Source organism: Malaclemys terrapin, chromosome 12 (genome assembly GCF_027887155.1).
Source record: "Malaclemys terrapin pileata isolate rMalTer1 chromosome 12, rMalTer1.hap1, whole genome shotgun sequence".
Classification (NCBI taxonomy): Eukaryota; Metazoa; Chordata; order Testudines; family Emydidae; genus Malaclemys; species Malaclemys terrapin.
The window spans coordinates 34,207,261-34,226,861 of record NC_071516.1 but is presented as its reverse complement, the minus strand read 5'-3'; the positions used below and the strand labels follow the sequence as shown (position 1 = coordinate 34,226,861).

General features: G+C 43.0%; 1 protein-coding gene across 1 annotated transcript; it reads right to left on the bottom strand.

Annotated features, from left to right (window-relative positions):
* Window positions 1-6,440: 6,440 nt before the first annotated feature.
* Window positions 6,441-9,767, bottom strand: LOC128846746 (olfactory receptor 10C1-like). Its single transcript, XM_054045995.1, has 2 exons — window positions 8,853-9,767; window positions 6,441-6,524 (listed from the first exon to the last, which is right to left on the bottom strand). The coding sequence occupies exons 1-2, from the start codon at window positions 9,765-9,767 to the stop codon at window positions 6,441-6,443; spliced, it is 999 nt and encodes a 332-aa protein (XP_053901970.1).
* Between the last annotated feature and the right edge of the window lie 9,834 nt (window positions 9,768-19,601).

Sequence of the window (19,601 nt, the reverse complement as noted above, 5' to 3'; positions counted from 1 at the left end):
AGTGGAAAAAGTTTTGATTAAAAATTTTCCACCAGCCTTTGTTCAAAACAGCTGTCCCTGGAAACATGGACCCTCTATTGTCCATGCCAAAGAAAAAATAAAAGTCCCTGTCTCATCTCTGAATCTTTGATGTAGCAAGGATTCAATGCATGAGGGAACCTGTCTCAATAGAGACATAAAAGAACTTAAATACTCAGACTCCTCGAGATGTGGCCTCTTCAGCGTTGGGGAATGCACTGTTCGCTCTGCTGCCTGTAAGTTTTACAGCACATGATTATATGAGATTAGAATATTTTTTAAAGTCAATGTTTTTTCTGCATGTTATTGCTTTTTAACCAAGCACATTGGTGCATAGCTCTACCTTGGTCCTTTTTCTCCTCTGCTTTGTACCTTTGTGTAGTCATTTACATGTGAGTGCTGACTGGGTGTGGGACCCTGCCGGTACAAGTGGGTAATTCTGATACGGAGTCATTTTGTACTCACCTTGCATTGGTATAAATGACTACACATGGTACAAGGGAGCAGGGAGACAGCCACTGGTGTGCTCTTCCTCTCCTCTGACTGTTTTGTTATACTAAGGAATAGTACAAAGAATTCTAGTTCATAGCTGGAATTTCTAAAGGAACCTAAGGGAATTACACAACCATCTCCCACTGAACTTAGCATAGTAATGTAATCAGGATCTGGGCTGCTAAGTATAGTTTTAATGCGTGCTCTATGAAAATAGATAGATAGATAGATAGATAGATAGATAGATAGATAGATAGATAGATAGATTGGGTGTATGGGGATAGATCGATGATGGATGGATATAGTGTCATTGTAGCCATGCCGGTCCTAGGATATTAGCGAGACAAGGTGGGTGAGGTGATATCTTTTATTGGACCATCTTCTGTTGGCAAGAGAGAGACAAGCTTTTGAGCTCTCCTTCAGGTCTGGGAAACATTCTCAGTGTATCCCAGCTAAATACAAGGTGGAACAAATTACTAGTGTAGACATGGCCTTTGTCTTCTATCATTTTCCTGAGTGAGTTCATTAAATCACTAAATGCCCAATAGCAACTATGTGGGTGAAACCAGACAGTCCCTACAGTCTCGAATGACCTCACATAGGCAAATGACTGGAGGGGTGTTAATGGGCCACTTCACCTTGAATTGTCCCTTGAAATACATGTTAGCTACTTATGCTGAACAATCTGTTCCATCTCTTACCAACAGAAGTTGGTCCAGTAAAACAGTGGTTCTCAACCAGGGTACATGTACCCATGGGGGTAAGCAGAAGTCTTCCGAAGAGTACATTAACTCATCTAGATATTTGCCTACTTTTACAACAGGCTACCTAAAAAGCACTAGTGAATTCAGTACACACTAACATTTCATACAGACAATGACTTGTTTACACTGCTCTATACACTATACACTGAAATGTAAGTACACTATATTCCAGTTGATTTATTTTATAATTATATGGTAAAAATGAGAAAGTTTTTCAGTAGTAGTGCACTGTGACACTTTTGTATTTTTATGTCTGATTTTGTAAGCAAGTAGTTTTTAAGTGAGGTGAAACATGGGGGTACACAAGACAAACCAGACTCATGAAAGGGGTACAGTAGTCTGGAAAGGTTGACAGCCACTGCAGTAAAAAATATTACCTCGCCCACCTTGTCAGATAGATAGATAGGATATTGCATATGTAGTGTGACCATATTTCCCAAAGGGAAAACAGGACACCATGTGGGGCTAGCTCAAGCCCCTCTCCCTTCCCTCCGCACACTAGGCTCTCCCGAGATCCACTCCCCTTGCGAGGCTGGCGTAACTGATCACCCGAGTCCTGTCTGCCCACCACCTGAGCCCTGCCTCCCACTCTGTGCAGGGCTGGCATGGCCCCTTGCCTCCCTGCACATTCCTCCGCACCCCACTTTTTGACAACAGTGTGCACATGTGTCCTGTTTGCTCTTGCCAACTGATCAAGTTGGCAAGAGCAAATGGGCCAAATGCTCACTTTTGCCAGAAATGTCAGGACAGCCACGACAGGGCTAGATATCCCTAGATTAATGCACACTAGGAAATGTTAGTGCACGGCACCAGGGTCTACATGGACACTCCATGTGTATCACACTAGTGAAAAGGTAGATTTACACCCTGGCTTGCTGCAAACTGTCTACACAAGCCCTGAGAAATGAGGCTGAGATTTTTCCAATCTGCCTTCAACAGGAAATGGAAATAATTTTTGTTCTCAAGCTCAGTTTTTTTTGGGGGGGCGGGAATGGATGGGGATTGACAAAAAGCCAACATGTTCTGCTGAAAAATTCTATGGAAAAAATATTTTTGTCAAAAGTTTCCATGGCAAAACAAACAAAAGAATACTCCAAACCATTCCAAGGGTGAGCCAAAACCATGTAATGTGGACTTTGAGCATTCTCTGCAAATGCTGAGGGGCTCTGAACTAGAGTTTTGCTTTCTCCCAATACAGAGGTAAGGACAGCTGTGGAATTAGGAGCTCCATTATTTTTTCCTACACAGAGAACAGAGCATGTACATTCAATCCATATATTTCTAAGTAAGGCTACAATTTAATCACAGAGGTCACCTATTCCGTGACTTTACCGGACCTCCATGACTTCTTCGGTTTCAGCTTTTTATTTCCTTATTATTATCATGATTGTTATTATGGTGTGAAAAATGTTTCTCTAGAGTTTGGATCTTGACCAAGAAATTTGGACCTTGACAAAAAATAATTGACTAACCTTGTCTTACAGGGTCCAGGCCTGTAGGTTCCATGGGACTTCAGCTGTGATTCCTCCCCCCTACCTAACGCTGCCCCCTGGTTATTTTTAGTAAAGTCACAGACAGGTCACGGCTCCCATTATTTTTTGTTGCCCATGACTTTTACTAAAAATAACCATGACAAAATCTTAGTTTTATTTCTAAGAACAAAAGAGAGACTATAGACCAGGATTCACTACAGACTCTAAGCATGGGCCTACGCTAAGCATGTGACTGGTCTCATAGAAGTCAGTGGGACGATTCCCATGCCAAGGTTTAGCCACCTATTTACTGTCTTATTGGGCCAGGACCACAAACTCTCCATGCCAGTGTGAACACAGTGACTGTGACCCACACCGCTGCTGCCCCATGGACCCGCCCCAGGAGGCTTCCCATCACGTATAACTATAAGAACCACTACGTGCCTCCGACACAGTGCCTGAGCCTTCAAGTTTCAGACCCACAACCCTGTCACTGGAGCGTCCCGGTCAGTGCTGGTTGTGGTGGGCAGATTCCTCTCACTTCTGAATGCAGCCCCTGTAACTTTAAAGTGACTAGAACTAGTGTTGAGGCTGCTCGGATGCAGCTAATGAGACCAAGTTCCCTGGTGGCACCCCGAGCCCGTTTCTAAAACTGCTAACAATGCCTTTTGGAGAATGGGTTAGGAACCATGTCCCCAATGCCTCTGCCCTGTCACTCAGTGAGAGATCACTGCAACAAGTGCATATAGGCCAGTACAGACAGACTGATGAGAAAGTTCTTCAGCTGAGGACGTTCGAGTGTTTTCCAAAAGATGCAAAAGCAGGAAGGCGACAAGCACAGAGAGGGCCGGAGAGCGTCTCTTAGTGGGAGCGTGGACTCACTCCTCTTTCATCTTCGCTCCTGAAGCGGGTAAAACCCTCTCATTTATTTCACCAATCTCTTCCCCCCCTTTAGACCAAGGAAAACGAACACATATGTGTCTAGGATTTTGGCTGTCTCAGAAGACCAGGTCAAGAGACCCTACAGGGCATGGGCAGTGTAACTTTCCTTGCACATTATCAGCCTCGGTCAAGCTAAAGCTGTGTTGGTCACTTGCTTGCCTGGTCTGACACATCCGACTGAGCCTCAGCAGTCATCTTTTGTGCTCTGGTGCTACAAAACCAATGCCCATGACTCACTTTCCTCATGCGAGTAAGTGTGTTGAGAGCATGTGAAAGGAGTTACTCGTGTGTGTGTGTCAGTGTCCTAGCTTCTTGTGCCGCAGCGACAAGCAATTTAAGCTGGATAGATAATGGGCTGGACCCAGTCCAGAATTTTTTGATAAAATGTTTTTTTTCATTTGTAAATGATGATTCTTCAAAAAAAATTAAATTAAACACTAGTTTTGACTAAACTTTTGCCAGGAAGGTTTGAAAATTGCAACCTGAAACCAAATTTTGAAACACTGAACATTTTCATAAAATTCAATTCTTATTTTCCACCTGGCTGTGGTAAGGGGCTGGATGGGTGGGTGAGTGGATGGATAGGAAAGCTGATATTTTCTGTGAAAATAAAATATGAATACTGAATAGAACTTCTTAGAAAATTTTAATTGCAAAAATTATTGAGGGAAGGGTGAGAATTTCAAAAGCACCAAAGGGAATTAGGGAAATAAGTTGATTTGAAAGTCAGGGCTCCTAACTCCCTAACACACTTTTGAAAATTCCCCCAGAAGACACATTATTTATTTGTTTGTTTATTATTTATGTATTTATTCAACAATAGTTCAAGATTTTTTTCTCATCCATTTTCTGGCCAACTTAACTCATCCTGAACATGTTAGGGTTGGATTTTCAAAGGTAGCTAGGCGTATTAGGCACCCAACAGGACTATCAACAGGAACTGCTGAGCACCTCCCTCTCTTAAAAAATCATTCCTTTAGTCCACATTCCCACCCAAAACCTTTGTTGATGCAGAGTTCAGACACTCAGCACAGCCTCACGCCCTTCCAGGGGCTAAACTTCAATCTCTGAAGAGCAGGAAACAAAGTATTAAGGTACATGCCACCCCTGCAAAATAACCTTAGCTCTGCCCCTTTTGAGTTGGCCCTAGCCACTTGGAGTGAATGGATTTAAATATGCTGCTGGGTGGCTATCAGAGCAGATAACACCCTTCCAGACCTTTAGAGTGACACAAACCGAACAGTGAGGGGGCAAGTCACAAAGTAGTGCCCTTAATTTGGGGCATTTCCAAAAGTTGCTTTTAAATGAGACACGTCTGCTCAGAAAATGATAGTCTTGGGAGATTCTGCTTTAGCTCGAATAGCACCATCTCTGATTAATTTCCCTTTGGTGGAGGATAGATTCATTCAAGGCAATGACCTCATCAGCCATCTAAATAATTCATTTTTATTTTAGGTCATTAAAAAAATAAGCTATAACATAACAAAGGTATGAATTTTCCACCCAAAAAGCAATATCAAGCACGTGTTTGAATTGTAAGTTTGTGCACAGGTGTTTGTTGGGGAGTCCAGGGCTGTATTTCACAGTAATTGCTGAATGTATTTGATGTAAGCTTTATGTGTCTGTAAAAGTCCTTGTGTATGTTTATAACAAATATGTGTTCCCAAAAATAGAGTGCATTTGCAGTGGTGTCTATTTGTGTCTGTCTGTGATTGTGTTACAGAGTCTGTAACCGTGTGTTTGCATCTGTATCTGTGTCTATCTGTTAGGGATTTCTTAGGGAGAGTGTCCTTGTGTATATGTATTGCTGGTGTGTGGGTTGGGATGGGGGTGTGTGATACCTCTGACCCTTTGTACACGTATATTTTAATGCTCATAATTAGCAGGTTTGCTTTGTTTCTGTGTAAACAAGAAAACATTTGTGTTTATACCATTGTGTTTGTGAGTGTGCCACTAAGTCTTCCTATTGTGTGTTTGTGTCCAGATGTGTATTTCTGCACTTGTGTCTGAGCTTTTGAAAAGATCATCCAACATGAACAATAGCCCCATTTTAGAGACGGCAAAAGAAGAAAACCAGGAACAGTACATGTGTGAGGAGGGTCTGAATTCGATGCACTAGCCATTGGACAGCCTCATTTTCAGTGAAGCTAGCTCAGATTTACACCAAAATAACTGAGAGCAGAATCTGTCCTATTACGTTTCAATGGATTGTATTTTGCCTTGTGCTCATAAAACAACAAAAATTCCGTGGTTATTGATACTTCAGGAGTCAGTCAGATTACACTGGTGAATAATATTACTCATGTCTGTTAGTAATGGCAGGATTCAATAGGAGGATGAGAGAAACAAATTATTCATTTTCCCAGATCTGTATTCAATTTAAAAACAAAAACCTGGAAATAGTGAAAAATGCAAACATTATATTGTCATTTTTTTCTTGGTCAAAATTTCACATTTTTGAAAAATACCAACCCTTCTATGAACTGAGCAAAACATTTTTACCAATTTTTTGAGAAAAATGTATATTTTATTTAAAACTTCCACTTTTTTGAAGTTCTAATATTTTCCTCCATTGATTTTTCCCTACAGAATTTTGTCCCATTGTTTGGATTTGCCTTCAGTGCTTTTCGTCCTATCCCTTTGCTTTCAGAGTCCCAGCGTCTCTGTAGCTTCTTAAATAACATTTACATTTTTATTTATTGAAACCATTCTCGTTTTCAGCTTTAGTTAATTAATTTTTATAAAGATGGTTCTACTTTAAATTCATCAAGGGCCAGAATGTGCCGTTCTCCCTCTCACAGTGTAGTACCTTAATCTCCAAGTAGGAATATCTGTTCTGTGGAACTATTTCTGGAGTTAGGTGATACTCGCTAGAGGGGTGAGTGGCTGATGGCTGGGTTGGGATTTTTAAAGGATTCTAAGTGGGTTGGGAACCCAAATCTAATTGAATTTCACTAGGTGCTGCTACCTGTCTCCTTTAGGCCTCTTTGAATGGCCCTGGTCATGGTAGTAAGCACTATACCTTGGTGATAAGTGTCTATGGAATCAGGTCTGAAAACCAGAGCTGGATTTTCAGTCAAATAAACTACTCCTGGCTACAGACTGTTCATAGCCAATATTACCTTATGTGGGTTCCTTCTCCTTGTGTTAGAAGGAGTCGGGTGCAGTTGACACTGGGGTATTCCTCAGGGAGCTGGTAAGGAGAAGCAGAGAGGTCAGGGCAAAGAAGGGCTTCTGCTAAGATACTCCTGGACTGAGGGGAGCGATAAAGGTGCTGAAGGTTCTGGTGCCAGGCTTGGAGTTCATGGCTAAGCTGATTCTAGTCCGATAACAGAACAAATCAGAAACCACCCAAAATTTGATCTGGACTCTGCTGCCAGTGGCCCCTCTCTTTAATTTCTAGCACTTGTTTGTGTGTTTAAAAAAATATTTTTTTCCAGTGAAAGAAAAAAATGAAAGAAAATGGGGAATCACTTTCTTTCCTGTTTTTATTTATTTCCCTTTTCTCCCCTCAGTATCAAGCAGGGGGAGTGAGGCTTTTTAAAGGTTTAAAATAGGAGAGAAAGCAGCACTTTTATTAATTGTTAAAACTTTTAAACACTTTTCCAGTGGGGTGGGGAAGTTTTAAAACATGGGGAGGTGTTTTACCTCCCAACTTTTTCTCCTTTTTAAAGAATAAAAACTTTTTTCTACTGACTTTTTGTCAATATCCCATTTTTCAAGTTTTGGTTGAAAAAATGTCAGCCAGCTTTAGGTGAATCTTCCCCCTCCAAATTCTTCCTGCTCTGAAATCCCAGGCCTCAGGCACTGAAGCTCAAAGAGCACCTGTGTTACCTGTCACAGGACAAGGCCTTTGACAAGCAGCGAAGCAATTCTGATCATACTGCCTGTGATGGGGCGCTCTCACCCCACTCATGTTGGGAATGGGTTAAAATTGGTCTGAGGGGCCAATGAATCTGCCTGCTCTCACCTAGGATGGGCTAGGTCTAGTTAAAGATCAAGCCAAGCAGGGGGAGCCCAGCTGGGGAATGGAGAGTTCCTAGGGTTACCATACATCCAGTTTTTCCCGGACATGTCCGGCTTTTTGGTAATCAAACCCCCGTCTGGGGGGAATTGCCAAAAAGCTGAACATGTCCGGGAAAATACCGGCCGGGCACTTCCCCTCCTGTGGCTGCTGTGCTCCTCCCCTGACTCTTCGGCTCTGTTTAAGAGCCGAGCTGCCCGAGCGCTACCGGCTTCGGGCATCCCCCTTGCCTCCGGACCCCAGCCGCCGGCCGGGCACTTCCCCTCCCGGGCTCCAGCTGCTCTGCTCTGGCGGCTTCCCCTGAGCTTCAATGGAAGACAACAGGACTTAGGCACCCAAGTCAGTTGGCACATCTGAAAATGTTACTTGTACAGTTTTCAGCTAGTGAGTTGTTCATGAATTCTTCACCTTGACTATTCCTTATTTGTGATTGGTCACTGACTGCATGCAGATAATTGCTTCACTCTGATTGGTAAATAACCAATCAATTGCTAGGATGAACTTCCAGCAACTAATCATCTGCGCTAAACACCCTGGAATTTCTAGGATTTACAGACACTGTCATGAATCCACAATGGTTAGCTCAGCAGTCGTAAAGAGCAAACACCCCAAGCAGAAGCAGACAGAGGAGCTGGACCATTTATTTATAGGTTTGCTCATTTTTCTCATTAGCCAGCTAATATGGCACAAGAGCCCTAATTTGTGCATAGTCACTTTTCTGCAGAGTGTCGCTATTCCTTGTTTTACAGAGCCCACCATGCTGAGAGATGCTACAGGAGAGCCGAGTTGGTGTGCCAAACACCTTGCCTTTTAAATCAAACAGTCCGTATAAGATACACATGGTCCCGTGTCCGGGAAGCATAGGTATGGGGTCAAAGATTTTACACCTGCGCAATGCCATTCAGCCCGGTGTGGTTATTTCTTATTTACATGCTGGCAAGTGAGAGGAGAATTGGGTCCATTTAACACCAATGGAGTTACTCTTGATTTACACCAGGGTAAGTAACAGAGGAGGCCCATGTAAGAGTGGAGAAAACCAGGTTCCCAATAGTTTTAGGAAACACTGGAAATGAGTAACGATGTCCCACAAATAAGAGTCACTCCTCACCCACACCGTATGAGGAAGGAAGTCTGCCTTACTATTGACTTTCTGAGTGCACTCCTCACCTCCTTGTTCCTTAGACTGTAAACAATGGGGTTGAACATGGGTGTCACCACCGTGTAGAGCAGAGAGAGCAGCCTGTCGCTGCCCAGAGAATAGACCGACTTGGGCCTCACGTAGGTGAATGTGACTGTCCCATAGAAGAGAGAAACCACAATGAGGTGTGAGGAGCAGGTGGAGAAGGCTTTGCGCCGGCCCTCGGCCGAGGGCATCCTCAGGATGGTGAAGAGGATGAGGATATAGGACAAGAGAATGAGCAAAAATGGGATGAAGATAAAGACCACCGTGACTATGGCAACGGCAGCTTCATTCTTGCGGGTGTCTGTGGTGGCCAGTCTGAGCACAGGGAGAATGTCACAGAAGAAATGGCTGATACTATTAGACCCACAGAAAGGCAGAGTAAATATTGACACTGTTTGACCGAAAGCCACCAAAGTACCAACGGACCATGAAACAGCTGCCATCTGAATGCAGACTCTCTGGTTCATAACCAGGGTGTATTGCAGGGGGTGGCATATGGCCACATAGCGGTCGTACGCCATGACGGAGAGAAGGCAGCACTCCGTGATGCCGAAGAGAATGAAGAAGCACATCTGAGCACCGCAGCCTGCAAAGGAGATGGTCTGGGTCTCCAACAGCAGGTTCAGCAGCATCTTGGGGATCATGACCGAGGTGTAGCCAATTTCCAAGAAGGACAAGTTCCTGAGGAAGAAATACATCGGGGTGCAAAGAGCCCGATCTGTCACCGTGACAATAACTATCAGAGAGTTACCCAGCAGGGCCACCATGTAGAAGGTGAACACCACCACAAAGAGCAGGACTTGCAGTGCCTGGAAATCTGAGAACCCCAGGAACACAATCTCTGTCACACAGGTCTGGTTGCTCTTCCACATCTCTTCTACTTGCTTGACTCATGCAGAGTTCATGGAGACTGCAAAGAATGCAAAGAAATTTACAGGTGTTAAATGTTCTTACAGGAAGATAAATTGATGGTAGTGGACAGAGATGGATTGTACAGCAAGCCCCCACTCTATACACCCGCTAGCTTACTGGAGGTTTCATAATACATATCTGGCTTCAATTCCAGCTTTTAACATCCTGAAAAATACCCCTTTCATATTTCTGAGTAGGAAGCTGGAACAACCAAAGAAGATTCTGTCCTCACACAATCCATCACAATTTTAACACTGAATCATAAGAGTATTTTTCTTTTTTTATCTGTAGATCTCAAAGCAGTTGACAAAGGTGGGTACGTACAATTATCCCCATTTTGCACATGAGCAAGCTGATGAAGAGTGAAAAGATGCAATTTTTCTAAGGTCTCACAGAAGGTCAAAGGAAAAGCTTTGATTAAATTCTTATCCACTAGACCACCCTGGCTCCCCAGGAAAGAGCCAGCACGAGGGCCTTGGGAATCTAATCCATGATTTGTTCTAAGCAGAAAAGATTCAATTTTCCAATTTTTGAGTTTTCAATATTTTTTGCTCATAAATCCAATTTTAGATTTAAAAAGAAAAAAACTCATAAAAAATCATTCATTTTTTCTGCATCTTTCAGACACCTCCAGTTCCAAGTTCGTCAGTTGAAGTAGCTCTTTTGCAAAGCACACCTTCAGGATCAGGGGAGCTGCAGTATGGAGACCTTAGGTATGAACCTCCATCCAAAAGCAAAGTGGGTGCAGCAAACAGATCCCTCACAACCAAAGTCACCCATAACTTCCCTCTCTCTGTCACCTTCACGAGGCACTCGGAGTTTTCATCCAACCAACACTTTTAAGAGAAAATGTATAAATCACTGACCAGGAGATAGATCAATAGATTAATAGATAGATCGATAGATGATTAAAGAAATACCTTACAGGAAGGTTTGTGGAAACCTGTGCAATAAAATAAAATGGTCTAATTCTCCTACTGTCCTGTCTGCTGTGTTGTCTTAAACACCTAAGCAAAGAGAATTCAAAGTGGCTTCAAAAGGCTGGAAGCTGAAGCTAGGCAAATTCAGACTGGAAATAAGCCATAAGTTTTTTAACCATCAGGGTAATTAAACATCGGAACAATTTACCAAATGTTGTGGTGGATTCTGCATCACTGCCAATTTTTAAATCAAGACAGGATGTGTCTTTAAAAGAAACAAGACCATATAAAAACTCTCCATCCATTCACATTGGTAGTTGCATTTTACCCCTGCTTTGCACTCTTTTGCACACTTGTGAATGGTGACACAAGGTGCAAAGCAACAGTGAATAGGGTCTCCTGTATCCTCTTCCCTTTGGAATGGCATTAGGTTGTCTCTAAGATAGTTTTTAAAATTTAAATTAATGGAGATGTCCTATCTCCTAGAACTGGAAGGGACCTTGAAAGATCATTGAGTCCAGCCCCCTGCCTTCACTAGCAGGACCAAGTACTGATTTTGCCCCAAGTGGCCCCCTCATGGATTGAACTCACAACCCTGGGTTTAGCAGGCCAATGCTCAAACCACTGAGCTATCCCTCCCCCCTAGTTCTTTGTCCTAGCATCACAACAAGCAGAGCACTATGAGGGCACTGCTGCAGTGTACACTCTCTGACACTTCCCTCACCCCTTACTCAAATGCTGAAGCTTACTCCAGACTCAGGCAAAGTCAGCGAGAGCTTGGAAGGAATAAAGACTGTATAAAAACTGAGTATGCAGCTCAAGACTTAGTGTCTTCCTGAGACAAAAATATGTCAGGATGCCAGTGTCATAACTATAAAGGGAAGGGTAACAGCTCTCCTGTGTACAGTACTATAAAATCCCTCCTGGCCAAAGACTCCAAAATCCTTTTACCTGTAAAGGGTTAAGAAGCTCAGGTAACCTGGCTGACACCTGACCCAAAGGACCAATAAGGGGACAAGATACTTTCAAATCTTGCGGGGGGAAAGGCTTTTGTTTGTGCTCTTTGTTTTTAGTTGTTGTTCGCTCTTGGGATTGAGAGGGACCAGACATCAATCCAGGTTCTCCACATCTTTCTAAACAAGTCTCTCATATTTCAAACTTGTAAGTAAAAAGCCAGGCAAGGCATCTTAGTTTTACTTTGTTTTCTCAACTTGTAAATGTACCTTTTACTAGAGTGTTTATCTCTGTTTGCTGTACTTTGAACCTGAGGCTAGAGCGGGGTCCTCTGAGCTCTTTAAGTTTGATTACCCTGTAAAGTTATTTTCCATACTGATTTTACAGAGATGATTTTTACCTTTTTCTTTAATTAAAAGCCTTCTTTTTAAGAACCTGATTGATTTTTCCTTGTTTTAGATCCAAGGGGTTTGGATCTGTATTCACCAGGAGTTGGTAGGAGAAAGGAGGGGGATGGTTAATTTCTCCTTGTCTTAAGATCCAAGGGGTTTGGATCTGTATTCACCAGGGAATTGGTGAAAGGTTTCTCAAGGCTTCCCAGGAGAGGGAATTAGCTTTGGGAATGGTGGCAGTGGACCAGATCTAAACTGGTAGTTAAGCTTAGAAGTCTTCATGCAGGCCCCCACATTTGTACCCTAAAGTTCAAAGTGGGGAAGCAGCCTTGACAGCCAGCAACTCATTTATATGTTTTTATTGAACTTTATGCTGGTGAGAGTGAATTTCTGCCATCAGCCAGAGAGCAGAAAGCACACAGAAAGCAGCCGTGAATGATGCCCTGCTTTGCTGCACTGGTCCAATACCCATAGGGTATTTGCTCCATAAGGGATAAAACAAATCTTATTGATATTTAAACCACCATGGGACCTACAGGGCCCATATAAAATAACAGCCCCATTGGGCCAGGTGCTGCACAGACATAGTGAGAGGCAGTTCCTGCCGCAGTGGGCTTGTTAATCTGAACACAGAAGCCAGACAATGAACTACTATTTACAACATATTTCAGATAGGGAAACTGAGGCACAAAGTGACTAAGGGTGAAATTTTCTGAAGGTGCCTAAGGGCCAGATTTTCCAAGGTATTTAGGCCCCTGCTCGGAATTTCAAAAGCACCTAAGCAGGCTAGGAACCTACCACCAGTGAAATCAATGAGAGTTATGCAGCTAACGTATTCAGACACTTCTGAAAATTCCACTAGGGGTCTGTCTGCATCTTCAGGCACCTAAATAATGTTGCCAATATGTTCTGTAGACATGGAAGAGCCTAGATCTTGTTGAAAGTCAAGGAGATTTAGGCTCCTAAATTATTTTGGTGCTTTTAAAAAAAATGTCACTCTGCATGGCTTGCCCGGGATCCCAAAGACAGACTGTGGGAAAGCGAGGGATTGAAGCCACCTTTACTGCTTTCCCCATGAGATTACCTTTGCTTAGCAAGCGGTGAGATTAAAGGCTTCATCCTTGAGGTTCTTTGTTTCCAACATCTTCCATTGCTCTTATCTGGGCTGCTGAGTGATGAACCAACATAGCCCTCCCCCCTTAACTCTCCCTCCGCCGAGCCAAGGAGCCTTTTGTTGCTTAATTTCTGATTTGTAATCTTTATCATGGACAAACTTTTCAAATCGCAACAGCCTCTGAAACAATGACGGAGCTTCCTTGGCACTAGCAGGCTGATGTTTTCAGAGCAAAGTCAATAGGAATTGGACAGCTAACTCGCTAGGCAAATTCCTTACTCTGAGACGAAGAATTTGTCTCCTCGTGCTTGTGTTGCTGATGCCGAGTACCTGGGAATGGATTGAAGAGGAGCTTTTAAACTCTCCCTAAGAGCCACAGGGAATGTGATGGTCAAAATAGAGCAGGTGGCTCTTCCCTTAAGGATGTCACCCAACAAACATGCTAATAATACTCTTCTTGTTTGTTTGCTCCAAATTAGTGTTAGGGGAGAAATGCTGTACAGTGCTGTCAATATCCATTGGGGGCAAGAGGGAAATGGACTCTGGGGAATTCGGACTCTATGAGCAATTCAAGCTTTGCCCACTCTGTTTAGCGTTCTAGCAGAGACAGTCAATTAATGCTAACGGGTTGGGATTTACCAACAGTTTCCATTCAGCTCAGCAAGGAGCTGTCAAATGTAGAGTTGGTCAGGTTGTTGTTTTTTTTCTTTCGCAAAGGACGTTTTGATCAAAACAAAACAGTTTGAGTTCTTGTCCAAATTTCCCATGGTACATTTAGACTTTTCATTGAAAAACTGGAAACCAAAAATATTTTACTTTTCAGCAACTGAAATTTAAAAAAATTGGGCCAAAAACTGCCCACACTCAAAATTTGGGACTGAAAATTGGGGGGCGGGGGGAAAATCAGCTGAAAGTTTACAGTTTCAGGGATTTGGATTTTGATGGGAAATTTTCAACCAAGTCTAATCACATGTCAAGTCTCCTCCTTGTTTATTGCTACAATTCTGTGGCTTCCTTTAATTTCATGGCTGTTACTGAGCATCACAGCAGTAGAGAGAGAATTCAGGAGGAGAGAGAGTGCAAGAGAGACACTGGGGGTATCTCTATACTAGAAAGTAACGTCGCCCTATATTAGGCCGACTTACAGCCACTGCAGTAATTACTGCAGTGGTGCAGTTCACACGACCCTTCTTGGGTCGGTGGTTCGTGTCCTCACCAGGAGCGCTTCCACCGACCTAAAAGGGGCAGTGTGGGGAGCTGAGAGCCCAGTCCACAGGCAGCTTCCTGCTGGAAGCTTGGCTGTCCCACAGGCTCCCGGGCTCCCGGCAGGCTGTCCCCACCCTTAGTTCCCCATTCCCCACGGGGACCATGGGAACCCGCCCGGGGTTTCTCAGCTCCCCATTCCCTGCCGGGAGCTGGGCAGCCTTGTCAATTTCAGGCTCCTGGAGAGAACTGGTGCAGAGAAACCCCAGGTCCCAGCCGGGAGTAGGGTCCAGCCACCCAGTTCTCCAGAGGAGCGGGGGGCAGCTGGGCTCTTGCTGCCTGGCTTTCTTGTCAATTTCACAGCAGGAGCCAACCAATGAAAGTAATCTAACTACACCGCCATAAGCCCTACACCTTTGGTGGAGGTGGAGTTATGAAGTTGGGGGAGTAGGGCACTTACCTTGTCAGGAGCAAGGCTGTAGTGTGGACACTGACATAACTAGGTCGACGTAAGCTGCCTTACGTCGACCTAACTGTGTAGTGTAGACCAGGCCTGACACTAGAGCCTGGTGGGTCGTGCATTCAGCGGGGTGATGGAAGACCCAAGATGGAGTCCTCCAGTGTCTATTTAAGTATTTCTCCAAAGTGGAACAGCTTCAGCAGGAGCGATTGAAGGATCCTTAACATTAGAATAGGCCCTAGCTCAGTGGTTCTGGTCCACATTTAAGAGGGAGGAGAAAATCACTGGCCTGTAGTTTGCAGGAGGTAAAATAAGACACTCATCATGGCCCCTTCTGGTTTTGAGAGCTCTGGAAGTATGAATCTAGGAGCTCCCAATGAAGGGAGTATTCTGTGCGTGTCTGGTTCTGATTTCACTACATAGTGATCAGAGACAGAAGCGGAAGGACCCAATTCTAACAAATATCATCTATGGAGTTTGACCTTTAGCTCAGTTGTTGTCTCCTGAGGGCAAGATTTTGAACGGTATTTAAGTGCAAAAAATGCAGGCACCTAGTGACATTTTCAGAAGGAAACAGGCCCTGAATGCCCGTTGATTCAATAGCAATGAGGCACTTGAACATCTCACTTGATGCCTAGCTGCATCTTGAGGCAAATAAATACCTTTAACACTCTGGCCCTGAGAGTTTGGAAACAAAGAGCCAGTGTGCTAAGCCCAGATCCCTGGTGGTGAGGATGGAGGGTGTCCGTACACATGCAAAGTATCTGGTATAACTGGCACGTTATTATTCTGAGCTACTGGAGAACTTTGAACTTGCCCAATGGCCCAGATTCTCAGCTCAGTCACAGTGGTGTAAATCTGGAGTCATTCCACTGGCTCCAGTGCTGTCTCTGTCTCTGTTATCAGAATCCGAGCCACTCTCTCGGTGATGTTAATGCACTGGGCCAGATAAATCCTTGGTGTAACCATGGTGAAATTGGTGCAATTACACCAGGGAGTGATTTGGCCCAGTCTTGCCATTGAAAACTCCTTGTACTGAGCTCGGGCTAGATCATGCCGCAATAATGTTGTTTTTAATTAATACCCAAAGGGCCTAATTGCAAACCCTCCATCAACGCACACAGCTTAGAATCCATTTAGGAGTCATTATGTTGTGTTTATACATCAGTTATTTAAATCCCATGTTCCCCAGTTGTTAGGAACAGGTTAGCTCCAGGCAAATTCATCTGGACTTTTCACTCCTCAGTGTTGGAAGGAATCCAGGTGCTGTCTCAATGCTGGTAAAAAGGGATGACATTTTGGTAGCCTGAGCCCATTTCATATCAAAACCATGGCTGCCCCTCCTGTCCTAGAACCAGGCCATGCGAAGCCACCTGGCAGGGCTTTGCTAGCGTCTGGTGGAGTTTGACCTGACCCTCATTGTTAGGTTGTTTTTCACTCTTTACCCTTACACTGGGTAGCAGCGAATCCATGCAGAATACGTATGGATGCTTGAGTGTATCGAGTGTCTGACCAACCACTTACCACCACCAGAAAGAAAGGTGCTAGTTAAACGCTCAAGCATGCTCTAATAACCAGGTCATTTTCTTTGCAGAGCCCCTCAGAGATTCATGATGCTTTAGGAATGGGACCAAGGGGAGTTAGGTGCCTTTGGAAGTCACTGTGAGTTGGGCTTCTAACTCCCACAGGCCCCCTTTAAAATCCCAGGCTCTGTGGGTAAACATCATGTTTAGTTTATGTGCAGTGTCCATAGAAAAAGCAACAACAATGGTCTGAAAGGCCTTAACCAGTCATTTTGGGCAGCGTGCCATTATTATTTTATAGCACACACAGGTGTGCTGGAAGCATCAAAGAAAAATACCATTCCTTGGTGACCGAGCTTGCATGCCAAACGAATGACAGGTTCAAATACAGCAACACTTCAGCAATCACATGAGACACATAAGCGACCAAGAGCCTGGCAGGGCCTGCCCTTACAGCAAGTTACCATGCAGCAAGCCAGGACGTGCATCTTTTGTTCCTCATCAGAACTCCGTACAAGAGGTTTGCCTGGGCCCTGAGCAGTGCTGGGGTACGCTTTGTGCTGCTGTTCTATAAGCCAGGGACTCTCAACCTTTCCAGATTACTGTACCCCTTTCAGGAGTCTGATTTGTCTGGTGTACCCCCAAGTCACACCTCACTTAAAATCCACTTGCTTACAAAATCAGACCTAAACTACAAAAGTGTTACTGAAAAATTGCTTCTTTCTCATTTTTAACCACATCATTACAAAATAAATGGATTGTTATTAGGGCTGTCGATTAATCGCAGCTAACGCATGCGATTAACTAAAAAAAATAATTGTGATTAATCGTAGCTTTAATCGCACTGTTAAACAACAGAATACCAATTGAAATTTATTAAATATTTTGGATGTTTTCCTACATTTTCAAATATATTTATTTCAATTACAACCTAGAATACAAAGCGTACAGTGCTTGCTTTATATTATTATTTTTTATTACAAATATTTGCACTGTAAAAATGATAAAAGAAATAGCATTTTCAATTCACCTCATACAAGTACTGTAGTGCTCTCTCTTTATCGTGAAAGTGCAATTTACAAATATAGATGTCAAGGCTGCTTCTCCACTCTGAACTTTAGGGTACAAATGTGGGGGCCTGCATGAAAACTTCTAAGCTTAACTACCAGCTTAGATCTGGTCCGCTGCCACCACTCTCGATGCTAATTCCCTTCCCTGGGTAGCCTTGAGAGACTCTTCACCAATTCCCTGGTGAATACAGATCCAAACCCCTTGGATCTTAAAACAAGGAGAAATTAACCATCCCCTCTCCTTCCTCCCACCAACTCCTGGTGGATCAAGATCCAACCCCCTTGGATCTAAAAACAAGGAAAAATCAATCAGGTTCTTAAAAAGAAGGCTTTCAATTAAAGAAAAAGGTAAAAATCATCTCTGTAAAATCAGGATGGAAAATAACTTTACAGGGTAATCAAACTTAAAGAGCCCAGAGGACCCCGCTCTAGCCATAGGTTTAAAGTTACAGCAAACAGAGGTAAACACCCTAGTAAAAGGTACATTTACAAGTTGAGAAAACAAAGGTAAACTAACACGCCTTGCCTGGCTGTTTACTTACAAGTTTGAAATATGAGAGACTTGTTCAGAAAGATTTGGAGAGCCTGGATTGATGTTTGGTCCCTCTTAGTCCTAAGAGCGAACAACCCCCCAAAACAAAGAGCACAAACAAAAGCCTTTCCCCCCCAAGATTTGAAAGTATCTTGTCCCCTTATTGGTCCTTTGGGTCAGGTGTCAGCCAGGTTACCTGAGCTTCTTAACCCTTTACAGGTAAAAGGATTTTGGAGTCTTTGGCCAGGAGGGATTTTATAGTACTGTACACAGGAGAGCTGTTACCCTTCCCTTTAAAGTTATGACAATAGATTTTTTGTTACATAACTGCACTCAAAAACAAAGCAATGTAAAACTTTAGAGCCTACAAGTCCACTCAGTCCTACTTCTTGTTCAGCCAATCGCTAAGACAAACAAGTTTGTTTACATTTACAGAAGATAATGCTGTCCGTTTCTTATTTACAATGTAACCTGAAAGTGAGAACAGGCGTTCGCATGGCAATTTTGTAGCCGGTATTACAAGATATTTATGTGCCAGATATGTTAAACATTCATATGCCCGTTCATGCTTCGGCCACTATTGCAGAGGACATGCTTCCATGCTCATGATGCTGATTAAAAAAATAATGCATTAATTAAATTTGTGACTGAACTCCTTGGGGGAGAATTGTATGTCTCCTGCTCTGTTTTACCTGAATTCTGCCATAAATTTCATGTTATAGCAATCTCGGATGACGACCCAGCACATGTTGTTCATTTTAAGAACACTTTCACCGCAGATTTGACAAAACGTAAAGAAAGTACCAATGTGAGATTTCTAAAGATAGCTACAGCACTCGACCCAAGGTTTAAGAATCTGAAGTGCTGTCCAAAATCTGACTGGGATGGGGTGTGGAGCATGCTTTCAGAAGTCTTAAAAGAGCAACACTCCAATACGGAAAGTACAGAACACAAACCATCAAAAAAGAAAATCAACCTTCTGCTGGTGGCATCTGACTCAGATAATGAAAATGAACATGTGTCAGTCTGCACTGCTTTGGATGGTTATTGAGCAGAACCCATCATCAGCATGGCGGCATGCCCCCTGGAATGGTGGTTGAAGCATGAAGGGACATATGAACCTTTAGCACATCTGGCACATAAATATCTTGTGGCGCCAGCTACAACAGTCAGGTGACATTGTAAACAAGAAGTGGGCAGCATTATCTGTTTGTCTGAGCGATTGGCTGAACAAGAAGTAGGACTGAGTGGACTTACAGGCTCTAACGTTTTCCATTGTTTTATTTTTGAATGAAGTTATTTTTGTACATAATTCTACATTTGTAAATTCAACTTTCATGATAAAGAGATTGCATTACAGTACTTGTATTAAGTGAATTGAAAAATACTATTTCTTTTGTTTTTTACAATGCAAATATTTGTAATAAAAAGTAAATATAAAGTGAGCACTGTACACTTTGTATTCTGTGTTTAATTAAAATCAATATATTTGAAAATGTAGAAAACATCCAAAAATATAAATAAATGGTATTTTATTATTAACAGCTCAATTAATCATGCAGTTAATCACGTGATTAATCATGATTAATTTTTTGAATTGTGTGATACATTTTTAATTGCTTGAAT

Bases quoted from the DNA above. Each gene is read 5' to 3' on its own strand.
- LOC128846746 (XM_054045995.1), bottom strand. From the start codon at position 9,767: ATGTGGAAGAGCAACCAGACCTGTGTGACAGAGATTGTGTTCCTGGGG. The intron at 6,525-8,852 runs GTAAGGCAGACT...ATAGTTCCACAG, and splicing joins GTGCACTCAGAAAGTCAATA to AACAGATATTCCTACTTGGA.